This window comes from Trichosurus vulpecula, chromosome 3, assembly GCF_011100635.1.
Source record: "Trichosurus vulpecula isolate mTriVul1 chromosome 3, mTriVul1.pri, whole genome shotgun sequence".
NCBI lineage: Eukaryota > Metazoa > Chordata > Mammalia > Diprotodontia > Phalangeridae > Trichosurus > Trichosurus vulpecula.
In genome coordinates this window covers 22,437,208-22,456,815 of record NC_050575.1, presented here as the reverse complement: position 1 = coordinate 22,456,815, position 19,608 = coordinate 22,437,208, and the positions used below count along the sequence as shown (strand labels likewise).

The 19,608-nt window shown below is 36.8% G+C and overlaps 1 protein-coding gene across 1 annotated transcript in view; it reads left to right on the top strand.

Annotated features, from left to right (window-relative positions):
- The window catches only part of HSPA4 (heat shock protein family A (Hsp70) member 4), a 42,009-nt gene that overhangs the window by 13,037 nt on the left and 9,364 nt on the right, over positions 1 to 19,608 (top strand). The window contains exons 4-13 of the mRNA XM_036748492.1: positions 2,117 to 2,239; positions 3,136 to 3,235; positions 6,304 to 6,437; positions 11,744 to 11,988; positions 12,940 to 13,016; positions 15,499 to 15,650; positions 16,163 to 16,269; positions 16,592 to 16,725; positions 17,813 to 17,994; positions 19,173 to 19,262. Of these exons, the coding sequence (XP_036604387.1) occupies positions 2,117 to 2,239; positions 3,136 to 3,235; positions 6,304 to 6,437; positions 11,744 to 11,988; positions 12,940 to 13,016; positions 15,499 to 15,650; positions 16,163 to 16,269; positions 16,592 to 16,725; positions 17,813 to 17,994; positions 19,173 to 19,262 (1,344 nt within the window). The remainder of the gene's footprint in view (positions 1 to 2,116; positions 2,240 to 3,135; positions 3,236 to 6,303; positions 6,438 to 11,743; positions 11,989 to 12,939; positions 13,017 to 15,498; positions 15,651 to 16,162; positions 16,270 to 16,591; positions 16,726 to 17,812; positions 17,995 to 19,172; positions 19,263 to 19,608) is intronic.

Sequence of the window (19,608 nt, the reverse complement as noted above, 5' to 3'; positions counted from 1 at the left end):
GGATAGACGGTGATTAATATTGAGTAACTTGTAGAGTAAGTGAAAATTAAACTGAGCTATTTGACTTCCCACTGTATCCTCTTAACCTATATAGCTACCTGTTTGGTAGCTAGCTGGTTTTCAGAGAATCATTGACATAGTGTTATGTTCATCTAATATGTGGTCAGACCTGTATGAGCTGTTTGGGGATGCAAAAGAAATAGAAGATAGCCTCTTTGTGAGGAAGAATTCCTGGAGGATGAGTCCTCAACTTGAATATTTACATTTGATAGGGAACAGCTGGCAGGATAATAGCAGTAAGACTTTTCTTTGCAACTTCTGTGTTCTGTGTGTCATAAAGTAGGTACACCCTAGAGTCAGATAAGCCAGTTAGGCTATCGCAGAAATAGTGAAGGATCTCTAGATTAAGGTAATTCCCATGGAAAGGAAGGAGAAAATGGCAAATTTGTTTTGGAGGGAGAAAGAGGACTTTGATTACTTGGCTTAGTGACTACATGGGATGAGTAAGAGGAGTATTGACCAGCGATGCCACTTGCTGACCGTGTAATTGTTCATTGAAAAGAGAGACTAACTTTTAATGGAAAAATTCAATTTTGGTTTTAGTTTTGGGCATTTCATTTATTGTCTGGGTAGCTAAAGAAACTTAGATATATGGATGACCTATGTACAGGTGATGGTAAAAGCCATGGATGAGCCTTTGCAGAGTAGTGAGTGTTGAAAGAGAAGGTTGTAACATTTATAGTTAAAAGGTGGAAATCACTCAGTAAGCATTTAAATGCCTACTAAATGGTAAGAGACTTGTTAGAAATGAGCAGGAATGCAAAAGATAAAAATGAAACTGAATAAATAGTAAATAAATAGTTCTAAATAAATAGTTCTCTTCACCTGAGAGAAAAATTTCACAGAATATCAGAGTTTAAAAGGATCTAAGAAGCCATTTGGTCTGACTGGTACTGGTACTGGAATCCATTTTATAACATCTCCAGCAAATACTCAGCTAACTTTTGCTTGGAGACATACTTAAGGGGAACCTTTTCACTCCCAAGTTAGCCTTTTCCACTTTTGAATAGCTTTACCTGCTAGAAAGTTTTTTGTTATCCACATCTGCCTTTTGAGAAGCTCATGCTGTTAATAGATCCTGTTAAGTTACACATAAGAACATTAGTCAGAATGGTGTACGTGCCTGGCAATCCAGTAGTCCTGAAATAGTGCCGCTGGTAGGTTAAACAGATGTATTGCTCTTCATTTATGGAATGCTGTGATGAAAGCAATCTATATGTCCGACTCCAGGCCATCCAGATTGTAGCTTCCCAAACTTTGTTGAGCCTCCCTTGGCAGTACTTTATTTAAAAGAAGACATTTTCCAGTGAATATACTGCCTCTATTGATGAAGGTTATAAATTGTTTATACCTTAACATAAACCTTTCCTGATTTTCTGTATCCATTACACTTCCCACCAGTTGGCCAACCTTGTGGTGATGAGCCTTTCTAAATTTATGTAAGGTGGTGATAACAGAAGGATGTGATTGGATTTGGTAGGACTTGCTTCACTGTCTTGGCCTTTTTAAATCCAGGCTGACTTCCATGAAGCAATGGAATAAGTTATTTTTTGTTTTAGAAATTAGCATTGGAATACATTATTTTTTGTTTTAGAAATTCTTGATCTTTCCACACACACCCTCCCCGCCCCATTATTGGAAAAACCTTGGAAGTATTGGGAAAGCAGGATTGCAATTAATTCGTTTCTGATTTTTAAAACTTGGAAGTAGTGGGTAATAATCCCATAGTCTTTCCTATTTATCCCTTAAAGTTTCCGTTTTCTTAGTGATCCCAAGTCTTACTGCCATGCACATAGGGGTTAACAGGAGATGAGCAAGGATCTTTGAAGACAAATCACAAATTGTTTATTTCCAAGGTTTTTTCTAAGCAAAATTATTTCTTTCCCATATTAGTTGTTTGTTGACAATGTTAAAATCACCAGCCCTAGTACACTTGTTCATAGGTGCTAAAACCCAAGATTTATTGAATAGATGGAATGAATGCACACTTGATTTACCTATGAAATGATAAATTTGGTTTCTTTGATATTTTTGACTTCTGAATTTTTTCTTGTAGGTAACATATATGGAGGAAGAGCGGAATTTTACCACTGAGCAGGTCACAGGAATGCTCTTGTCCAAACTAAAGGAAACTGCAGAAAATGCCCTGAAGAAACCTGTTGTTGACTGTGTAGTTTCAGTAAGTTAACAGGGATTCATTATAAAGAAGCATTTGTTTGAAAGCTGATGCTTACAAGTGAAATTAAATAATAGACCCCTAAGGATATAAAAGCTTAGAAGAGGATGCCAAAAATTAGTCCAGCTTCCTTGCTTTATTGATAGGGAAAACCAAGGTCCAGAGAGTTGAAGTAATTTGCCTAATAGCTGACTAATGACAGAACTGGAATTAGTTAGAACCCAGCACTTTATTCCTGCTTTTTAAGGAGTTCTTTTCTTCATTGAATTTTTGTGCTTCTTTTACCATTAGGCCAAGTCCATTTTTTAAGGTATCATTTTCTTAAGCATTTTTTGTGTCTCTTTTGAGAGTTCTACTTTCAAAATTTTCTTGCATCACTCATTTCTTTTCCCAATTTTTGCTCTGCCAGGAATTTTTGGTGACCTTGTTTCCAAATGGCATTTTTCTGTGAGGTTTTGCTTGTAGCTGTTTTCACATTATTATCTTCTAAGTTTCCGTCTTGGTCTTATCTTCCCTGCCACCTGTCAGGTTCCTTTTTTGTTGTCGTTTGCTCATTTTCCCAGTCTGTTTCTTCACTATGAACTTTATGCTAAATTTGGGCTCTTCTCACCTGGGGGTGGAGAGGCACTGTGCCAGGCTTCAGGCTTTTTTGTTCTGATGTTTTCAGAGAACCACTTCTACAGAATAAAGTGCGTGGATTGTATGAAAAATCATTTGGGCTGTTAGAGCTGGAAGGCATATGGTTATATTTATGATATGGCATTGAAGTTTGAGCCCAGTAACAATAATAATAACCAGCATTTATAGAGTGCTCTAAGGTTTACAAAGCAATATATTTTATCTCATTTAAGCAAGTGCAAGGATTTTCCTTCTTGTTATAATTTTAATATCTTTTGTAGGTCCCTTGCTTCTATACAGATGCTGAGAGAAGATCAGTGCTGGATGCAACACAGATTGCTGGTCTTAATTGTCTGCGATTGATGAATGAAACTACTGCAGGTAAAAGGGAATGCATGACTCGACTATCTAATGTAAATAAAGTCATTAGATGATGAAACTACTATTTTGTTTTGTTTCCTCTGTTTGGAATGCTTTCCTTTCCTGTCTTAAGTCTTCCAGATCCTTGGTTTCAGCTCAGGCTTCATCTTTTCCTGGAGACATATTCTAAATATTCCAGCTATGAATGATCCAGGCTTTTTTTGAACTTAAATTTTTACCATTCACTCTGCCACCTTTGGCCCTTCATATTAATTGGCATGTGTCTTATCTCTCTAGTTAGTTGAGGTGAGGAGTTATTTTCGTACTTGCTTTAAACTTACAACACAAAGCACAGGAACAGCACTGTTAAAGACAACAAAAAATACCTATGACTTGAATGATGATAAAGATGATATGTTTGTGTGTTTTTAGTATTAAAGCTGGCATTGTTCGCATTTTCAAGGCATCCTGCTAAACTACAAATTTTTGAACTAGAGCATAGTAAAAATCTTTATTAATTGGAGTATTCTGCTTAGTTGGGTAAGAATGCTGTGCAGATATTTCTGGCATTGGTTTATATTAGTCTGCATTCCTGTCTTACAGAATAGACCACATCAAGCATAATTTAACCTCATAAGCATTGTATAATGCCTAGGGTTTGCCAAATTGGGTCATAATTTTATCACAAAAGACAATCAATTTTTAGCTTTGTTTTTGTTTTGATTTTGGGAATAATGTCTGAGTTACACAATTCTATAGGTGTAGAAGGCATAGGAAGTGGGCTGGATGTGTTCGAACATTTAAGTTTTTCTTTTGACTGAATCAGTGATGTGAACTTGTTTTTCCTTGTTGCTACTTTTTCTTCAGTCACATTCCTTCTCTCTTGCTTCTACTTTCATACACCAGTTATGAAGTGATTTACCATACAGACTGGTGTAATTTTATTTGGAAGGCTTCAAGCTTTTTTGGCATTCTGGCTAATTCATGAAGCAGTGTATCAGGTTACCTGTAACAAAATAAATAGAACAGGACATATTTCATCTGGAGTTTTGGTGAAACTGTAGGTTAGTAACAATAAAAGCAAGTTAAGATATGAAATATTCTGATTGATAATTGTCGAATAGCACATCTAACCATTTTTTTGTCTTAGTTAAACTACTTGTAGGAAGTAAGTAGTAAGTTACATTTATATAGTGTTTATAGTGCTTTAAGATTTGCAAAGTGCTCTCCTTACAATGGTTTTGTGTGGTGTGGACAGTTTGAGCACTAATATTTCCATTTTATTCATAAGTAAATTGAGGCTTTATGAGGTTATAACTTGTCCTTGGTTACATAGTTACTAAATGCCTTGCAGTGGGATACAGAGTGGTCCCATAACTTCAAGTCCAACCCTATTAATAATAACAGGCTGCCTTCTGTGATTCAATTCACTTGTGGCATTAGCAGATAGAGCTGACTTTGGAATCTAGAAGACCTGGGCTCAAGTCTGCCTCTTATATATTGTGTGATTCTGGGCTGGTCATTCAACTTCTCAGCGCCCTAAACGACAAGACTAAGGTTTTAGAGCAATTGACTCCCTTAGATCGGTAGGAGGAGTGTCCTCAGGAAGAGCTTCCTTCTATCAGTGAAACCATGTAAAAAAAATGGACTCTTAGAGCTTTGGTGTGAGTACCTTGATATAAAAGTGGGATTCTTGAAACTTCATTATTTGTAAACACATCGAAATCCTAATGATAAAAAAAAATCTATTTTTTTGCTTGTATTAACAGTTTATTGTTTTGGTTTTAGAAAATTTAATTGAATTTATATGGTGGCAAAGAATTGGAAATTGAGGGGGTGTCCATCAGTTGGGGAATGGCTGGACAAGTTGTGGTATATGAATGTAATAGAATACTATTGTGTAATAAGAAATGATAAGCAAGCAGACTTCAGAAAAACCTGGAAAGACTTATATGAACTGATGCTGAGTGAAATGAGCAGAACCAGGAGAACACTGTACACAGTGACAGCCATACAGTTCAGTGACTGACTCTGATAGACTTAGCTCTTCTCAGCAATGCAAAGATCTAAGACAACTCCAAAAGACTCATGATAGAAAATGCTGTTCACATCCAGAGAAAGAACTTCGGAATCTAAATGCAGATGGAAGCATACTATTTGCTCCTTTTCTTTTATTGTTTTGTTTCTTCTTTCTTGTGGGTCTTTCCGTTGGTTCTAATTCTTCTTTACATCATGACTAATGTGAAAATGTATCTAATAGGAATGTATATAGAGAGCCTGTATCAGATTGTGCACTGTCTTGGGGAAGGGGAGAAAATTTAAAACCCAGAATGTCCGTGAAAACCGTTGTTTGGTTAAGTAATTGTTTCTTCTCTAATGTAGGCTCTCTGTAGCAGAGGAGCTGGGTAGGGAGGGCCTCAGGAGAGCTTGACAGGTAGCTGGGCTAGGGAGGAGGGAGTAGAAGGAACAGGGATAGCTTGGGGTCAGGATTCCCAGGTGAAGGCATTGGAGAAGGAAGGGGAAGAACATAATGAGGGTATCACAAAACAAAAATGACAGTTTGGTAGTGACACTAGAAAGGGTTCTGATTTTGGCTTCTGATGCTTCAAGAAGCAAAAGTCATGTACACCTGCACAGATTTTAAGGAACTGCTTTTTAGGAGTAACTGTTGTAATTCACATTTTCCAGCCTCTTGTGGAGAGCCTCAAGGCATTTGCATTTATGGATAGTGTTCTAAGGCTTACGCCGCATTTTCCTCAAGATAACCCTGTTTGTTAATACTTTTAGTATCTGCATTTAACACGTAAGGCACCTGAAGCTGAAAGGATAGTAACTTGCCTTTGGTCACATAACTAGTTAAGTTCAAGGCCAGCTCTCTTTTAAGTCGAATTTCAACTATGTAAGAAAGTATTTCTCTTAAATATAAAATGTAAGTGCTATATTTTTCCTTTATATCTCACAGAGTTCCCATTTAAATGTAATTTGAATATAGAAAATCCATTTTAATGCCTCTAATTTTATTGTTGTGAAATGTTCCCTGTCATTGAATGATGTTATAATAAACTTAGAACATTTTCTCTTCTTTCCAGTTGCCCTTGCATATGGAATCTATAAACAAGATCTGCCCACCATGGAAGAGAAACCAAGAAATGTTGTGTTTGTTGACATGGGACATTCTGCCTATCAGGTGTCTGTGTGTGCATTCAACAAAGGAAAACTCAAAGTAAATATCCCTTTTCTATCAGGGTAATGTGATTGCGGTATTTGGGTGGGGGAGGAAATGGATTTTGAGATAAGCTAGTAGTTTCTAAATTATTTGTACCCACTAATTAAAATTGGCTTTAGGGTTTTATGATTTGTGTGCTAAAGTGGTATAGTATCATCATAGGGTGTTGTTCTTATAAGTCTTGTAAAATTTAATATAGGTACTAAAGGCATGTTGGCATTGTGGATACAACATTGGACTTGGACTCAGGAATGTCTGAATTCTCATTCTGTCTCTGGTGTTGATTAGACTTGGTTTTGGACAAATCAGTTAACTGTAGAGGCAGCTGGCAGTACAGTGGGTTGTAGTGAGGATCAAATGAGATAATGTATGTAAAAGCTTTTAGTTCAGCACTTGGCACAAAGTACGTGCTATATAAGTGCTTATTCCTTTCCTTCTTATTCCCAGTTAAGTTCTTTGAACCTTAGTTTTATCATTTGCAAAATGGAGATGATAATAACACCTCCCAGGGTTATTGAGATATACCAGATACCAAATGAGATGATATATGTAAAATTCTTTGGTACTATGGAAATATTGGCTGTTGTGCCTGATAATGGCTACTGCTCTGTATCTTAAAATTCCTTACATCATCCTCCATTCTGTCTTTCTTTCTTGCATTTTCTTTCTGTCTGGGGCCATCCCTTTTAGATTGACCTTTCATTCCCTGCTGTCTCCCCTGAAATCATCTGTCTCCTCTCTCATCTTGAATCTCTCCCTTTTTTCCTCTTTTATCATAAGTTTCTTTCCTCTCTTTTCTTCATTCTCTCTCCTGTCTTATCTTATTTGTCTTATCTTCATTTTCTCTTAGTCCACAGGCTCTTTCCTTGCTCCAACAGACATACTTATGTTTTCCCCTTTCTTAGGAGGAAAATTGACCTTATCACTCACCTCTTCTCTTTTATCTTTATTCCTTTTCCAGAGCCAAATTCCTAGAAAAAGTTCTCTAAATTCAATGCCTACCCTTCGTCTTCTTTCTTTTTCTACCTTAGCCTATTGTAATCTTTACGGCTTCTGATTTCCATCACTCAAGTCAAGCTGTTTTTTTGCAGTTACCAATGATTCTCATCCTTCCTGAGCTCTGTGCTCCATTTGACACTTATAAACAGGTTCTCTTTAGAGAGTCTCTTGGTTCTCTCCTCCCCACATGTCCTTTTTTTCTCAGTCTTTGTTAGATCATCATTCACATTTCACCTAGCTGTGTGTGTACCCCAAGACTCTGCTACATGTTCACGCTGAATATAATGCTCACATTAATCCTCACTGTAAAGAGTTGCAGCCTGGAGTCGGGAAGATTTGAGTTCAGAATTCAGCCTCAGATACTTACTAGCTGTATGACCTTGAATTAGTCACTTTTCTCTCAACCTCAGTTTCTTCATCTATAAAATGGGGCTGATAATAGCATCTGCATCGAGAGTTGTCAGGACAAGATAACATGTAAAGCACTTTGCAGAACTTAAAGGTTTTATTGTTCTTGCTAATCTGAAAAGTGATTGGAGCCTTTTGTTTTTGTTAAGTAGGAAAGATTAGGTACCAGGATTTGTTTGCATGATTGCCTAAAAATTGTTTGTAATGATTTTCCTAGAACGTGCTTGACCACATTGATCCCCCTACTCAAACTCCAGTGGCTCCCTATTGCCTCTAGGAGCAAATAAAAAAAGCTTTGTTTAGCATTCAGAACCCTTCATAGCCTAGTGCCTCTCCTGCCTGTCTGGTACTCTTATGCCTTACTCCCTGACATGTATTCCTCGATCCAAACAAGATACTCCATCTCTCCGCTGCAGGCATTCTGTCTTGCCATCTCCCATGCCTTGAAACACCCTCCCTTCTCCATTCTAACTACTGACTTCCTTTTAAGTTGAAAATAAAATCCCACCTTCTACAAGAAGCCTTCCCCAACCTCTCTTAATTCCATTGCTTTTCCTCCGTTAATTATTTCCTGTTTATCCTGTATGTAGCTTGCTTTGTATATATTTGTTTGCATGTTGTCTCCATTAGATTGTGAGCTCCTTGGCAGGCAGGGACTGTCTTTTGCTTCTTTTTGCATACTCAGCACTTAGCACAGTGTAGAATGTGCTTTATAAATGTTTACTGACTGTGATCCAACAAAAAAATGATAATTAAAGAAGTAAAACTTTCAGAACTTAGCACATTTAAGTAGCAATACTTATTTAGGTAATAACTTAGTAGCAGTGGCATCTGAGTTGTACACTTTGCCTCTTTAATTGTAAACTTATACCTGTTAATCTCTCTGTAGTTCAAATCATAGTAAGACAGTGAAATAATAAGAAACAAAGGACCCTGGCTTTAAAAGGCAAACCCAAAAAACCCATATGACCTTTTAAAAACAGAGGGAAAGAAGAAAAAATCTATTACGGCATTTTGCTCAGCTACTTCTAAACCCCAAAAAGAGCCTTCTATCTTTCCTGTCCCACAACTGATAGGTAGGGCCTGGCAAAGACAGGACCTGCATGTAGGTCCTGCATGTTCATCCCCTCCTCAGTGGCAAATTATACCTCAAGTCTATGGGTTGGTCTTCCCCAGACCATGCTCAGTGCTTACAAGGATTCCCTCTAACTGATGGGTAGATTCTCACTCTTTTTTCACACTAAGACTGCCTTGACACCATGAGGTGTGTGGGGTGTTCTAGGAGGGGCTTCTTGTCCACCTTTGGTGTCCACCTTCATCCAAATCTCATCTGTGGCTCCAAGAAGCTGGAGTGTGTGTAGCAGCCACATCCTGTAAACCGTCTTGGCATGCAGGCTAAAAATCCGCCAGTAAGTTGCTTACACCCATCAAAAAGGCTAAACTAGTTTAAATGCCATAATTCAGTGCTTTGCAGGCCTGTGGTAAAACAAGTAAAGCCGTATGCTGCTGCATATATTTTCCAAAAAAAAAAAATTTGGTAGAAAACCGCTTAAGTTATTTTAAAAACAACCTTGCCCCAGTAATCTTCTTACTGAGGGAATTTACTTGGAGAGTATTATCAGAGAAAAAAGGTTTATAGTAAAACACTTATAGTGACATTGTTATTGCAAAAACCTGGAACCTGAAGTGTCCTGTAGTTGGGGAAAGGATGGCTAAATCATAGTGTGCCAACGTAATGGGAATATAGTGTAATTTAATTATACTATTCCAGAACTGGCAGATTTTGCTGAGTCACTCTTTGAAAGATTGTGGCAAGTAAAAAAAATCTTAGGGCTAAAGAAAAGAAGGTCAGGCATTAGTTGTTCTGATTTTTGGAAAAGGGAAGAGTGTGGAGCCTGCAAATTACAGTGAGTAACTTCACTCCCTGTCAAAATTCTAAAATGTTCTATTAAAAGATGGTTGGCAGCTAGAAAAGGAAGTGGTAATCAGAAAACAAGCTTGGCTTCAGCAAAAACAAGTGATGCCAGTCTAACTTGATTTCTTTTTTTAAAAACAAGATTGCAAAACTGACGTATTACAGGAGTGCTCTATAGGTATGCTTTACCTAGTTTTTTGGTATAGCATTTATTATTTTTATCGGTGACTTGGATAATAACATAGATGCCATCCTTCTCAGATATTTGAAAATGGGAGGGATAGCTGATACGATATATCTCTGAAAATCTAGTCAGGCTGCGACAATGATTTCATTCTGGGAAGATGATATTCAGTAGTGATAAATGTAACATCTTTACTCTTGGGCTCAAAAATTTTACTTCGTAAGTATAAGATGAAGGGAGGCATGGTTAGATAGTAGTTTGTCTGAAAAAGATCTAGGAGCTTCATTGGGGCAAAAGTCAAGATCATTATAGGGTAGCGCAGTAATGTGGCAACCCACACCCCAAAAAGAAAAAACAACTTAATGCAAACCTGAACTATGTTCAGGGAGGCATAGATTTCAGGAATAAGGAATTGGGTAATGGTTATGCAGTCTTGCAGTTCTGTGTTCAGTTCTAGCTCTTGCCTTTTAGGAGGGTTGATATACTGGAAAGCCATAAGGAAATGAGAAGCCAGGGCAGTGGAGGGCCTTGATTCCTTGTCATGAGACCAGTTTAAGGAACTGAGGCTATTAAACCTGGAAAAGAGATTTTGGGGGGTGGTACGAGGAGTCAGGACTGATAACAGTGTTTGAGTTTTGGAAGGGTGGTCATGTTGAAGGAGGATTATGTAGTTCTTTTTGTTCAGGGAGCACTGGGGTAAACAAAGGTTAAATTTAAGCTTGATTCAAACAAAAACAGCCTTTCCATAGTGTATTGTAGAAGAACAGTGTGGTTAAGTGAAAAAGATAACTGGATTTGGAATTAGTGGACCTGTATTCAAATCTTACATTGGAATCTTACTGCCTTTCTGATCTTGGGGTGAAAGTTACTTTACCTCTGTAAAATGAGAGTGCTTCCAGATTATTCTATGATTCTGTGAATGGGTGGGCTGCCTTCTGGAGGTGACTGTTCATGATGAAGAGTTCTTCAGAAACAGCTGTGTTCACACTTACTCTGTTTAGAGGGAATTGTTTTTCAAGTCTGGGTTGCACTCAGTGGACTCTTAAGTTCCTTTAAGCTCTGAAATTCTTTGATTCTGCGATAGATAAGCTTGGGGATATAAGTGTTTATTAAAAGTTCTATAAAAATGTGAGGAAAAGGGGAGCAGGAAGGTAAGAATAGCTTACATACTAACAACTTATATAAAAGGGAAAGAAATGTGCATGTGGACATAGAGCAATAAATAGACAAAAAGAAAATGACACACCTTAAGTGACCAGTAAATTTTATACGTACCCAGTACATTTTATATGATAAAATTAATATGTATAATGTACTCAAATGTAAATAATTATTTAAATCCAATTTCATAATGCTTTTTCAAGTATTAAACCTTTAGGAAAAGGAGTACTGAAAAGAGCAAAGGCATCCAGTCACCTGTGTCAAGGGGTATTTTAGCCCCTTGTCAATCAGTGGAGATGGGAAGTTTGGAGAAGCTAGAGGTGCTGTAAGCTTCCAAGGCTTAGACAGCACTGAGATTCTTAGAATGTCTGGTATTAATAGGGCTAGGCATCCTTTTATTTAGAAAATTGAACCTGTTATTTAAAGACATTGAGTTTGTTTTTTTCTAATTTTTGTTTTTACCCTCTTTGGATACTAACTTAAGCAGATAATCTCCCTTCTTCATGGTGTCTCTGTAAAGAAAATATTTTGCCAACATTAAAGCAGTATGTCAATGTGAAAAATTGATGCTTATTAATAACAACACATTTTTCACTTGATGGCTAATTGGAGTCATTTTATCATATTCTTCCTTAGGTTCTTGCCACTGCATTTGATCCAACATTGGGAGGTAGAAAATTTGATGAAATGTTAGTAAATCACTTCTGTGAAGAATTTGGGAAGAAATACAAACTAGACATCAAGTCCAAAATTCGTGCGTTGTTGCGACTTTCTCAGGAGTGTGAAAAGCTCAAGAAATTGATGAGTGCAAACGCTTCAGACCTCCCTATGAACATAGAATGTTTCATGAATGATGTTGATGTATCTGGAATTATGAACAGGTATCTCTCAGGATTTCAAAATAAGGGTTAAAAATTACTTTTTTAAGCTTGATTTTTACTGTGTTATTCTTAATCATAAGCCTTAAACTTGGATATAATCATTGATTCTTATTTGAGATGGTTAATAAGCTAATTTTGTGAGGAGCAAAACTGAAACCTCAAATTAAACTGACCTTTTTTATTTTCACTGTGACTGAGAAATGAATTTCTAATAAAATAAGCTACCATTCATTTGCAGGTTTTGATTAATATTTGAGTTAGCTGAGCATTGCCATAAGTAAGCTACATAAACTAGAAATTTTCAGTTAATTCCAAACAAATAGTTGAAATTAAAGGTAGTTGCTTATTTAATTTTTCCTTCAGAAGCTATCATTCCCGATGGCTTTCTTATAAGCCTGTTGAAATTTCTATGAGTTAGTTCTTGACAACATGTAGTCTGTCTCTAGGCCTTTCTAGCTTGGTATATAGACTTTGACAGAGCTCACCTTTATTTTGCATAGTTGTCAAGAACCCAGAGCCCACTCTTGGCCATGAACCTTTTTGACAAAGTTGAGAGACACATTATTTCATTCTTTATATTTACATTACAACTTCAGAGACTAGCAAGTAGAGTGCCCTGTACTTAGTAGGTGCTTAATAGATACTTGATTGATAAGTTTGGAAAAGCATGATCTAACACCTTCAAAGTTATGAAGTAGAAGTTAAGAGCAATTAAAGATAGTACTTTACAGTTGTTAACAATTGAAGGAAGGTTATTTTCTTGGCTATCAAAGAGAGAATTTAACAGTTTTTACTGAGACTTATGTGTTGGGTGGTCAAAGATCTAAAGTGGCACAGTCCAACTGAGTTCTGAAGTCTTATGATATTAAGGGAGTGAGTAGCTGGTTGTTTTTTTTAAATCCTGGTTTGTTAAAAGGAGAATGTAATTTAACTTATCATTTCTTAAAATAGGAGCAAATTTCTGGAGATGTGTGATGATCTCTTAGCTAGAGTGGAGCCACCACTTCGAAGTGTTTTGGAACAAGCCAGTAAGTTCTTCATTGTTAGGAAATAGGGAATAAATAAATGTATCTCAAAGCCAAACATTTAACTACTTCAATGGAAACTTAGACATTTTAAGTACCATTTCCTACAATTGCCTGTAAAAATTCCATAATTGGAACTGTTTGATTTACTTTGGATGATTTTTACCCCTTCCCCCTTCTTCCTAACTTTTCTTTTTCTAATATTGTTTCAACAATCCGGCTAGCAGCTGTTGTGGGGGTGAAAGACCAACAGAAGCCCAACAACAAGCACGCTACCAGCATGCTGCAAAAGCATAGGTTCTTTTGATCTGCTTTACTAAGGAAAGCAATGTTAAGGGGTTGACAAGCTTACTTTAATTCAGCATACAAATATCACTCACTTAGTTCAGGGGAAAAAGCCAGCACCCTGAACTTCAGAGCAAAATACAAACAAATTACAAACATCAACAGATCAAATACAGATTCATAGTTACCAACATGTAGGTTCAGCCCGAGAGCTCATACCAAGGGCTGGGCCAGAGTCACATGCGCCACCACTCCACCACTGCTGTGGGTAAGAGCTCCAGAAAATAGAAAGCCAACTCCTGGTCTTATATCTTTTTCAAGGTCAGGGGTGAGTCTCTCTCTCTTTCTCTCTCTCTCTCTCTCTCTCTCTCTCTCACACACATACACACACACACACACACACACACACACACACGGTCAGGGGTGAGTCACACACACACACACACACACACACACACACACACACACACACACACACACACACACACACACACCCCGACTCACCCACGTGACCTAGAATCATCACAAAGAGGCCACTGAAACCCACGTGGTCTAAAAGCCTCTGATGTCCCAAACCTATCACTCAAACTCATGTGTAAACTAGGCCTTCCTTTAGTTAGCCTAGCCCCACCTGGGGCCCCACCTTGGTTACCAATTCACACCCACATAGGTTTAGCACTTAATTGGGGTTTGGGCCTGGGGCTTAGTACCTAGTAAAACTCAAAGACACTTAATTGGTCATTTTAAAACAGTAAGAAAGTCCCAACTCAATTGATGCTACACCATTTTGCTTACCAACACAGATATTTAGGAAAATTCAAAGATAGAGAATCCAGATAAATCCTTAATAACTATAATTCAGATGCTATTAAGTAAAATGTTGGCTCTCTTTTTTTTTTTTAATTAAAATTTTATTGATATTCTGAATTAGAGGATTTTTTAATGCTAATAAGGATTGTCTCATTGCCTGTGAGAATTTTGGTGTTTCATTAGTGTGGAACATTTTGTTGGACAAGCTAATTCTAAATGTCATTGACTTTCTAAAAAAAATTTTTTTTAAAATTAAAAATGTTGAAATTTTGTTTTGAAATAGACTGTCTTTTCCCAACAAACTCCTACAGAAGTACAATTCCTGGAAAAGTTGGATTTATCCATTTTTTTAACAGAAAGAATGTCTTTTAAGTTTGACAGTGTGATACTAACTTTGACCATTTTTTTAAAATACAAATTCTGTGATGTTTTCTGCGTGCTGCCTAGATCCCAGTTTTGTAGATAAAACCCTAAAAGATTAAGTCTTATACTCATCATAGTTACATAAGCTATATTTAGGTTGGAGAAGAGAAGCTGAGTGTTCCCTAATAATTGTCCTTAGGTATACATACGAAAGGCTTTTCTATGGAAGATGGTGATCAACCATTATCACCAGGAAGGCCAGAACAAGCGAAAATGGATTCAGTTGCAGAGAGAGGAGTTGAGGTTAGATATAGACATGATTGCTTTACACATAATAGGCAATAGACATAAAGGCAATAAATGATTGTTTAATGAATAGAAATAAAGATATCTTGAAAGAGGGGTTAAGATGCTACAGTAGACTCATGTGAAAGCTTTGGAGGTGGACCGATCCCAGAACAAGCTTCCTTCACCCAGGATGCTTTGGCTACAACCATTCATGACATCTTGGCTTAAAAGTTTGTTTTCTCTCTTTACAAGAAAGCCCCCAAAACAAAACCTGTTTTTTTTCCTTGTCAGATTGATAGTACCAGCAAAGCTGGTAACCAGACATGCTCCTGTCTCATAGGAAATTTTATTTATATGACCCAAATACCAGCATACAGGTTCAGAATGGGGGACTCTGATAACCAGTCAGAACATTGTTTCTCTAACAGGGTAAACCCTTATCTTGGAGTACCTCTTGTTAGAAAACAAAATCACTTATCCAGAGATTGCCGTATTATGTATATTCTAGATGTATTTCTGTCATTGTCATTCATACAATTCTTTCCTTTCTGACTCAATTTATATTTTTAACTTCACTCTGGAACTCCATTGTCTATTCAATATGACTAATGATGAAAAAGATATTTGGGAATGAAATTTTAAATGCAATGAAATCATAGTATCTTTATAGTTCATCACAAGCTTATAATTCAAGTAAATATTTTAGGCAATATTGAATACTTCTTATTCTTTTAAATAGAGTTAAAGAAAGAGGATATTTATGCAGTAGAGATAGTTGGTGGTGCCACTAGGATCCCTGCAGTGAAAGAGAAGATCAGCAAATTCTTTGGTAAAGAACTCAGTACAACATTAAATGCAGATGAAGCAGTCACACGAGGGTGTGCTTTGCAGGTGAGTTGATTTCATGAACTACTAGCAGGTTTCAGTATGTTTTCATAACTTCTTAAAATGGAAAGTAACATCACTGGGATAAAATAATACTTAATTGCACAAATTAAGAAATTTAAGATAAATTTGGCTACAAAAATAGCAAAATATATATACTCTAAAGCTAGGTAATTACTAGAATTTTGACAAATTATATTGTGCTGATTGGCAGAAAGGGGGAAGGAACTAAAATTAGACATTGTTAGACTATATTCCTTTGTCACCAAAGTCTTCTTTTGTTGGCTTGGCAAGCTCTGGATGGACCATACAGATAAGTAATTTTACAGAACTTGCTTAGCAAATGCTGATTTGGACACAACATAATAAGAGTGTGAATTCCAATACATAAATTCATATTTAAGGTAGACCAATAAAGATTTGTCAGAAATCAAATTATAAATATGTTGATACTGGATATATGGTATTATTTTGACCATATTTTGACCAATCTGTAATAGATTAATTTGTTGTTTTAGTGTGCAATATTGTCTCCTGCTTTCAAAGTACGAGAGTTTTCTACCACTGATGTAGTGCCATATCCAATATCTCTTCGATGGAATTCCCCAGCAGAAGAAGGAATAAGGTAATAAGATCTCCTAGCAATTTAATTGAATTGTGTGTAACATAGATTAAAATAAGGTAGGTTTATCACCAGAAAAGCTATTAGAGTAAATATTTTATGTACATCGTTCAGCACCATGCTAGGGGATTTAAGGTAGATGACAGCCCATTCCCCTCCTGACTTTATGGTCAATTGTATCTTTATACATTTTTTTAACAGACTGTGGTAAAATATTTTCTAGAAAAAAATTGGAATTGATAAAAGCCAAGAATAGATTAAAGTTAGAATGTACTCTAAAATAATATGGTTATTCTAAATGTCTTTCTTTTTTTTTTCTTTTTAGTGATTGTGAAGTCTTCTCGAAGAATCATGCAGCCCCTTTCTCTAAAGTTCTCACATTTTATAGAAAGGAACCGTTTACTCTCGAGGCCTATTATAGTTCTCCTAAGGATTTACCTTACCCAGATCCTGCTATAGGTATTTTAAAGGGGTTAGGAATGAAATGGTGGATATTCTCAGAATTGTTCCTGTATACTTGGAGAATTGAGGGATCAGAAATATTTGGAGATCTGTAAAAATTATACCGTTTGGTGCAATGGAAAGAATGCGAAGCTTAGAATCAGTACCTGGGTTCACTTAACTTCTCTGGTCTTCAGTTTGCTCATCCATAAAATATGGGAGAAGACTTTCTCAGGTAGTCCTTCTAGCCCTGATCCTACTAAGCTTCAGAACTGATGGTGTACATAATTGATTAGAAAGAAGTGGAATATAAACAATACAAGAAATATTACAATTCAGTTTATGTTAAATGCCAAAGGCATGAAAGGGGTTGTCTGGTTCTAGAGAATGGAGAGGTCATTGACCAGGTTACCCTGGTTAGGGAAGGCCATGAAGAATAATGGATGGGTTTGTATTGGTGGTAAGAGGTAAGAAAACACCTCATACTAGGAGATAGCTCAAGCACAAGTATAGAAATGGCAGTACATGTTTGGGGGAGCATGTTTAGAAGTAGGAGATAATGTAGGTTGTGGGGTGCCTGAGTGTTAGAAATTTGAATTTTAGCTGTGGTAAATAAGTGGAAATTATTAAAGTAAGCATTATGTGGATGACCATGACAGTGTGAGTTCAGGTTGTGTAGTAAGACAATTTGATAGTGGCATGAAAGATGGATTTGAAGTGTTGAGACAGTGGAGCCATTTTGATCATTACAGATGCTTTTATATTAATTCAGGCACAGATTGGCAGGCATATATTAGGATGGCTTGAATGAAGAGGAGTAGAGTGCTGTTGTAGAAGCAAGAATTAATAAAACATTATCTAGGTATAAAGGGAAAGAATTAAAGCTGACTGACAGTGATTTTGAGAGTACCCCTAAGGTTTATGTTACTTAAAGTAACCATTGAAAATTATTTGCGATTGCAATGGTATACTAATTGTATTAGGGTTTGGTTTTACTCTGAATCTCCGTTTGTAGCTTCTTGTTCTCATTCCTTTTTTGCATATTTTACAGTTACAGTTTCCTTTATTAATTAACATTGTTCTCCTTTGTCCCTGGTATGTTTAGCCCAATTTTTGGTTCAGAAGGTGACTCCTCAGACTGATGGATCCAGTTCAAAAGTGAAAGTAAAAGTTCGAGTCAACGTGCATGGTATTTTCAGTGTATCTAGTGCATCCCTTGTGGAGGTACACAAGTCTGATGAATGTGAAGAGCCTATGGAAACAGATCAGCATGCAAAAGAGGAAGAGGTAATCTCAGGCCCCAAAAGCCTGTACACTCTAAACCCAGTACAAAAATAGTAACAGACTGGCTAGATGATTAGTATTCAACAGATTGCAGTCCTGGTCTAGTTATAATCTTTGGATGTTAAATACAGTTGGTGGGGGCAGCTAGTTGGCACATTGACTAGAGCACCAGCCCTGTATTCAGGAGGACCTGAGTTCCAATGTGGCCTCAGACACCTACTAGCTGTGTGACCCTGGGCAAGTCACTTAACCCTGATGGCTTCTTCTCCCCCCTGCCCAAAAAAACCCCCAAAACTCAAAACATAAATACTAGCCTGGAACCAAAGCCAAACCTACAACCTCCTGTAAGTGCTCACAGCCAGGGGCTTTCTGCCCCACTTCTTTTGCACTCACCTTTCTTCTTGCCCCTACTGCTCTTCTCAGCACAGCTGGGTCTGGTGTTCCTCATCAGCAGAAATTCCTCAATCTTCCCGAGCTCAGATGCCCAACTTACCTCACTGTCCCAAGGGTAAAAGTTCCTGTGGCTGGGCCTGAGGCAGCCTCTTCAACCAACTAACCCAGGGTTTGTTAAAGCTGACCATAGCCTGGAGGTATTTTACTCTTCACAGGAACCAAACCTCATCCTGAAATTTTTCTTCTGATCTTCTTGAATTATCCCCAGAAGCCCTCTGTTGTGCCCCTGTTCTTATTTATTTTTACCTGCACTTTGTTGATCCTAAGGTGCTATTTTATCTTTTGTCCAGGAAAATCTTGAGTGCTTGGAATTTTCTGATCCATTCTGCCATCCTCCCAGAATCCTCAAAATGAGATTTTTTTTAAAAGTACTTTGCAAATTTAAGGTGCTATAATAATGCTATTTTAACTTATTATTAGCTATTATTACTTGTATTATTGGGGAATGGCAGAGCAGCTTTTCCATTTTGTATAATTATACTTTTTATCTTCTGTAATTGCCATTTCCCTCGGGTAGGTAATATGGTTTTCTTCTAATTTTTTATTGTGTAATATTTATTAGTCATGCTTCCATTTATAATTTTTGGTGGATCTAGTATAAGGCCTATATGTGCCTATAACTTGCATATTGACCACAGATTAATATCTGTGTTGTGTTGTATTGTTAAACATAAAATATGTATTTCTGGCTTGGCTGTAATATAAAATCTGATCTCATCTTTTCACAGAAGATGCAGGTAGACCAAGATGAACAGAAAACTGAGGAAAACCAAAATCCAGTACAAGGGGAAAATAAGACAGAATCTGAAGAAATGGAGGTATGGATTGCATTTGAATCTCCAAAATAAGCAGGATTAGGAAATCTTTTGTGTTTGTTTTAGTGCTGAAGGATTTTTTTTTATATAGATTTTGTAGTTTACATTAACCATGGCCAGCATTTGGCTATAATACAAACCATTAGGAAATTTCAATGTTACTAGGGTGGTAACTAGTCCAAATGACTGGTTAGAATGCTCTTAAGTAATTAAAATATCTCACAGACACTGTGTATTTGTGTTTTAAACTGATTTTTCAGCAAAAGCCTGTATTTGGAGTTCATTTTGATACTTTATTTTTTAAAATTTGCATGATTTGGATTTTCCTACAAGTGTAACATCTGTTTAA